This window comes from Eschscholzia californica, unplaced genomic scaffold, assembly GCF_041429995.1.
Source record: "Eschscholzia californica isolate CP2 unplaced genomic scaffold, dmEscCali1.0.p SCAF_5, whole genome shotgun sequence".
Taxonomy (NCBI): domain Eukaryota; kingdom Viridiplantae; phylum Streptophyta; class Magnoliopsida; order Ranunculales; family Papaveraceae; genus Eschscholzia; species Eschscholzia californica.
The window spans coordinates 3093780-3100567 of record NW_028238472.1 but is presented as its reverse complement, the minus strand read 5'-3'; the positions used below and the strand labels follow the sequence as shown (position 1 = coordinate 3100567).

Below are 6788 nucleotides of genomic sequence, written 5' to 3'. Positions count from 1 at the left end.
TCTAAAGAGAGAGAGAGAGTGAAATTTTTTTTTTTTTTAATGGTCGCCGGCCGAAAATCGGAGAAGATAGAGGTGAGGCGGAGAGAGAGTGAGCTGAGGTGGAGAAATATTTTGCTTTCCCCCTAAATAAAATTGTCAAACAAAATTGACCAATTTTTGACCAAGTCTTCACACCCCGGAAACTATTTAGCTTTCCCCAAAGCGCTGGCCAATAAAAAAACATGAATTCCACCTAACCTCTCTCTCCACCTCACATCTCTCTCTCTCTCTCTCTCCAACTCACATCTCTCTCTCTCCAACTCACATCTCTCTCTAACTCACCTCTCTCTAACTCACCTCTCTCTTTTCCAACGAAAGTCGTCGACCGAAAAATTTTCCGACCGGCGAGCTTCAAAAAAAAACTCTCAACCACTTCGTCGGAGCAAGGTATGTTCGTGAACATACCAGATCTTTCCGTCCGGCGACCTTCGTCGGAGAAGAGAGAGGTGGGTTGGAGAGAGAGAGGTGAGTTGGAGAGAGAGAGAGAGAGAGGTGAGTTGGAGAGAGAGGGGTGAGTTGGAGAGAGAAAGAGGGGTGAGCTGGAGAGAGAGAGGTGAGGTGGAAAGAGAGGTGAGGTGGAGAGAAAGGTGAGGTAGAATACATGTTTTCTATTTAATTTTAATTTGAAAAAATATTTATAGGAAGGATAGTTACGACATTTACATTAAAAAAATAGTCATATTTGAATTTACGAAAAATAGGAGGTCATAAAGGATTGGTCACAAAGTAGGAGGCCCAATAGAAATTAACTCTATTTTTAATGTGTAGCAAATGCTGACCAACAACTACGAACTTTGCGTGCACTTACTACACATGGGGTGGTGTCAAGTGCGTCTCACACACTAATTTTTTAAACAATGCAAAAAAAAATTGTCTATGGTTTGCTAGGCATAGCAATTGATGGGCATTAGCTCGAATATTTCGTAATTAGTAAAGCAAAAATGGTAGCTGATGTTGATTAAGTTTGACACAAACAAGTTATGCCGAACATTTGGGATTCACGCCAAAATTTTTGGGTGCTTATTGTAGAAAGAGCCCTAACTTTGGGTTGCCTTTTGTAAAATATGTTAAAATTTGGGTGCCCAAATCACCCTAAAATTTTGTTTAATTTTGAGAATAGAACTCGACTAAGAGACGGCAGTACTAAGAGCATCTCCAATGCAAAACTAAAAAAAATATGTATTCATCCTATGTGTCTAGTTCCAATTGAGATTTTCACTCATAGGTGGCGAGAATAGAGATCCTCAATTCTTTTGTGTCTCCAATACAAAACTCTAAACTTATGTTATGTACTCATGTGACATAATTATTTTTGTAAATAAATAATTAGTTGTTGCATTAGAGAGAGTTTTTAAGAGAAAACTTTAAAAATCATATGTGGCACTAAGAGTTTTTAAGATTGAGTGTTGCATTGGAGATGCTCTAATGGAGCAGAAAGGGTTTCTAGAGAGAGAGAGAGAAGGAGATCGACCAGAAGGGTTTCTAGCAGGAAGATATAAGGGGTTGGAGCAGGAGGAGATAGAGTCAGGCATTTTACTGATTTTCCCCTTTTTTCTCAGTAAAACTTTTCTGAGTTGATTTTCTAGTGGGCGAAGAATGTATTTTACTGATTTTCGGGTAGGAGGGTTTGATATTTCTTTATCTTCTGATTTTCTTTTTTTTGCATAATATGAAACCCTAAATAATGATAATTGATTTTGTTGCAAAGACTAATGTATTTGTACTGAATAAAATAACAATTACTGAAATCAATCTTTGATGTTGTTGCAAAAACTTTAGAAGATAATGGAGATATGAGTTCTCATCTTTCAGTCAGATGGATATCTCAAGCATAGGTTATGTCCGACAACAATGCCAATATAAGAGCCATTAACACTGAAGTTTGCTTGATAAATTTTTATGGGTTATCTGTAAACTAGCTCAATCTTGTTTAGCTTCTTTGCCTACATTTAAACGGAACAATTAGTATGACGGTCCGACTACAACACAGGTGACCAACTAGTGGTTCCGCACAATGGCGAGACAATTAGTATCACGGTCAGACTACAACACAGGTGACCAACTAGTGGTTCCGCACAATGGCGAGACAATTAGTATCACGGTCCGACTACAACACAGGTGACCAACTAGTGGTTCCGCACAATGGCGAGACAATTAGTATCACGGTCCGTGTATTATATTGATTTCATTACTTTCCATCTTCATTCTTTAGCTGTAATAAAATTTGTCAGGAAATGTCAATTTCTCTCTCAGGATGCCATAAAAGTTGTAAGCAGGCAACTAGGCAAGATTTACGAGAGACTGGCAAAATATGAACATAAAAAACAATACATCCTTGAGTACAATAACTTTATGCATTTCTTGAAATGAAGATAAAGAAGAAAACAAACTCAGCTAAAGAATGAAGTACCAAAACAAGCAATGAAACCATTACAACAAGTTCTAGGACACATACTAAACCATCCAAACATTTTCGTGGAAACTCTCCCAGTAAACAAGATAATCATTCAACCTTAAATCCGCGTTGACATTTTACTCCATGTATGAGCAAGGCCGGTTCTTACGTAATTGCACGCTTTCCCCAACCCTAAATTCAATGTAGATGTATCTAATGCACTTTAAAATATAGCAAGGAGTGACCCGGAGTCTATTGCAATGTCAAATGCTCCGTCTACAACAAAGCTCAAATGCACTTTGAACAGTATCTGAAGGTCCTTTATCCGATAATGAAGCAAGGAACGACAATTGATGACTACGACCAACCAGAGTGTGTTTCAATCCTCAACTAAAACCCAACCGAAGTAAAAGCATATGCTACCTGCAACACTCAATTAGAATCAGTCAGAGTTGAATTTGCTAAATATTTATAAGAACAAAACTAAAACATGCCAATTAAAACAGAAAGGTGAACCTGCCGATTCTTGCTGAAGTTTGCTCCAATACCCTTCTTGTTTTATGACATTGAAGATTCAAGATCCCATCAACCTCTAAGCGAGTTAATCGCTCAAGGCATCGTAATTCACGATCTTCTAGCTTTGGAAGGAAACCCTTAAAGTTGGGACACTCGGTAATCCAGAGAGTGTTGAGTTGAGGTTGTAATATCTGTCGAGGAAGAAGCTCAACTTCTCGAATTCCTTTTATTCTGACACATTCTAGACCAGTCATGATGATATTCAATACTTTGATATTGCTGTATGTGATCTCCAACTCCTTTAGACAGGGAAAGGTAGTTGGCAATGTAGTCAACTTTGGGCAACCACTAATGATCAAACTTTGAAGCATAGGAAAAGAAGAAGAAGAAGAAGAGTTGTCAATCCATTCTTGTAAATTAAGCATTTGATATAAAGTAAGTGATTTCAAGTTAGGAAGCTGCCCAAGCCCTTGAAGTTGTTCACATCTGTTCATCTTTCGGAGATTTAACACCTTTAAATTTTGTAGAGACATGAATGAGATATTAGTAGTCATCCATGATGGAAGTTTTAGACCATTATAACCAACAATCCTCAAGTGCTTCACATTAGAATGAGGTTGGAGGCCTTCTAATACATCATCTTCATTTTCACGACCACCGCCTTCAAAAGTATATCCGTTAGGACTAAAACGCCAGTATAGTGTCAAAGAGGTAATATTTGGTTTTCCGCTTAAATTTGCTCGTTTAGCTCCTTCAGTTCCACCTCTTACCCTTTCCAAATTATAGACGCCGAAGCGGCCACAGATTAGGTTTAGACCTCCTAGCTCTCCAATGCCACCACATGACCCTCTGTTTTCCCTCACCATATAGCGATATAACGATTTAAGGCAAGTTAGCCGACCTATTCCTGATAAAGTTTTTTTTGTGTCTCTCAAGTAAATAAGGCTTGTCAACTTTGTCCAATTTCCTATGTAATTGGGAAGCTCACAATCCCCTAAATTTGCTTCTTCTAGATTGTATAGGCCGGTAATGCACGATTCTGGTAATACCTTGATACTACTACCCTGTAGGTAGAGGTACCTAAGAAGTTTCAGTGCTCCAATCCCTTCTGGTAGTACTTCCAACTTCTCGCAGTATTTAAGTTGTAATGTCCTCAGGCTTGTAAGGCCATCAATACTGTTCGGCAAATGTCTTAAATTTGTAGATGAAACATCGAGTAATCTTAAGTGTTTCAGAGCTCCTAAGCCTTTCGGTAGCTCGTTAAGATTTGTACAGTTTGCAAGGTTCAACTCTTCCAAATCATCACAACCAGTTATGGAGTTAGGTAATTTGTTTATTTTCCGAGAAGCTACAGAAAGGCATTTAAGATGTTTCAGATCTCCAATTTCATTGGGTAAACATCGTAAACGAGAGCAATCATCAAGGTCTAAGGTCAGTAAGTTAGACAGGCTAGTGATAGACGTCGGCAACTCTTCACCTTCAAAATCATCTAGAGTTAGGTGCCTTAACTTTTTTAATGCTCCAATGTCCTTTAGAAGATCTCCGATTCCTATGGTCTCTTTTAGTACAAGTGTTTGCAGATTATAAAGAGTACTGATGCTCAAATTCTCTACTCCAAGATAACATTTTGAGAGGTTAAGGTATCTCAAGTGTTTCAATCTCACGACGGGAGAAGGTAAATGTGTAATCCTTGAACCAGTCACATCTAGTACCCGCAAGTACTTATTAGTAAAGACATGACCAGTTTCTTTTGCATCAAAAGTTAGTAAAGTGCGGAGTTTTCTCGGAAGTTTTGTTAAGTTTTTCTCGTCAAAAACCACGCCTAGACGACGAGCTTCAGAAGATATGTCTCCCATCTTGCTAGCCTTCACGTTTAAGCACTCATTATTCTCAGTGACGCTTTCTGCCATATCATGTATGAGGTCGTGCATCTTGTAATATTTGTCCCCCTTCGGTGATTTTTGGAATAACGAATTTCTTAACAAAATGTCAAAATTTTGATTTCCGACTTCTTCCATTAATGGTGATGGAAGAAAGCCTTCCGCCATCCACAAGTGGATCAAAGTTTCTTTCTTGAACTCCCAGTCTTTTGGGAATATAGAACAATATGAGAAACATCGTTTCAAATTTGATGGAAAATGGTAGTAACTCAATTTAAGTATTTCTTTTATTCTACTCTCACTTTCTAATATGTCCATTACCTTATTGTGTCTTATGTTCTCCCATTCACTTTCTTCTTTTTGTTTGTACATAATACATCCTAATGTTTTTGCTGCAAGGGGTACACCGCCACATTTGTTCGATATTTCTTTTCCTAGCTCTATCATATATGGGTTTCTTGATGCCCCACCCGGTGAAAATGCTCGGTGTTTGATAATAGACCAACAACCTTCTTTTGATAATAGTTGCAAATTGTACGGAAAACTCGCGCCCTTAATATTTGATGCAACTTTATCACTTCGTGTAGTGACTAAAATTTTGCTTCCTTGAGCACCAACTATTAACCGACTTCTAAGACTCTCCCATTTATCAGCATTTTCATTCCACATATCATCGAGGACTAACAAATACTTCTTACGATTCAACTTCTCTTGAACTCTGTCTACCAACAAGTTAGTAGTTGGTATATCATGGCAAGTGGATCCGGTAATGGATCCAATGATATCCCTTAAGATTCGACTAACATCAAACTCGATATCAGACACACAAATCCATATTCTTAGATCAAAATGTGTCTTTACTAACTCGTGGTTATAGACTTGTTGGGCAAGTGTTGTCTTCCCAATTCCCCCCATACCTACTACAGGTACGACAGAAATTTTTTCTTTGGCTGATGAGTGAAGCAACAACTCAACTATGTTTGATATGTCTTTCTCCCTTTCGACATTAATTTCGGAACCATCTCCATACGAGTCAGTTTCTCGGTCGAGTTTGAGAAAACGACTAGTAGTAGTAGTAAGGGTAGTGTTAGTGGTTGGGGTGAAGTGAAACCTACCCATATCTTTGGTAATTTCATCTAATGTTTTGTTGATACCTTTGATTTTATGAGCCATCTTGAAAGCAAATTTAGTTTTAGAAGCTAAATCATGTACCTTGTTGCGGTTCATTACCTCTCGACGCATAGATTCGTATGAAAGTTCGTCAAGAATATCGTCCGCATCATAAGCAACATCTCTAAGCCATTTCAGCCAGCTCCTGATAGGCGTTTCAGTCTCTTGCCGCTTCTCCGCTTCCGATATTACTGCCAAAATCATCTCCAACGTCTTCTCTAGTTTTTCAAGATCATCTTTCACATGCCTAACCGCACCAATCTTTTTTGCAACAAGTGGGCAAAGTTTGTTCAGGCTTTCGGTTACACCATTAATAATTAGACCTTCAACAATCGGCATTCTGTCTCTCTAATGATTAGATATCAAACAACTAGCTACGGTAAGAGCTTATTTTCATAGAAGTCTATTTATGCTTTTCTATTTCTCTAAATGAATTGACTTGGTTAATCTATGTATAGATATATAATAGTAGTCAATTTATTAGACTAGTTCAACATCAAATGGGAACAAAAAAAGAAAACATCAACTAGGAAAGCACATTATGAGTTCAACAAAAAAAAGGAAAACACATTATGGGTAAAAAGGAGGCACCTATAGCAATCAAGTCCGGTGCTTATAGAAATTCCCTATTAATTTTGACTTTGCGAGCAGTAGAGTGGCATCTAAGTTAGGGAAATTTTATAGACAATGCCTAAAGTTGTTAAAGACAATATTTTTTTTAATCCAAGACTTGGTCAAAATAAATTGAGTAAGTATGGTTAGAGGCAATGTGGATATCCCTTCTTCTT

General features: G+C 37.9%; 1 protein-coding gene across 1 annotated transcript; it reads right to left on the bottom strand.

Moving 5' to 3' along the window:
- Positions 1 to 2551: 2551 nt before the first annotated feature.
- LOC147536271 (putative disease resistance protein RGA1) lies at positions 2552 to 6216 on the bottom strand. Its single transcript, XM_086642618.1, has 2 exons — positions 2951 to 6216; positions 2552 to 2857 (listed from the first exon to the last, which is right to left on the bottom strand). The coding sequence occupies exons 1-2, from the start codon at positions 6202 to 6204 to the stop codon at positions 2854 to 2856; spliced, it is 3258 nt and encodes a 1085-aa protein (XP_086498744.1). The 5' UTR covers positions 6205 to 6216; the 3' UTR covers positions 2552 to 2853.
- Positions 6217 to 6788: the final 572 nt, after the last annotated feature.

Excerpts from the sequence above, each read along its gene's own strand:
- LOC147536271 (XM_086642618.1), bottom strand. The coding sequence starts at position 6,204 with ATGATTTTGGCAGTAATATCGGAAGCGGAGAAGCGGCAAGAGACTGAA.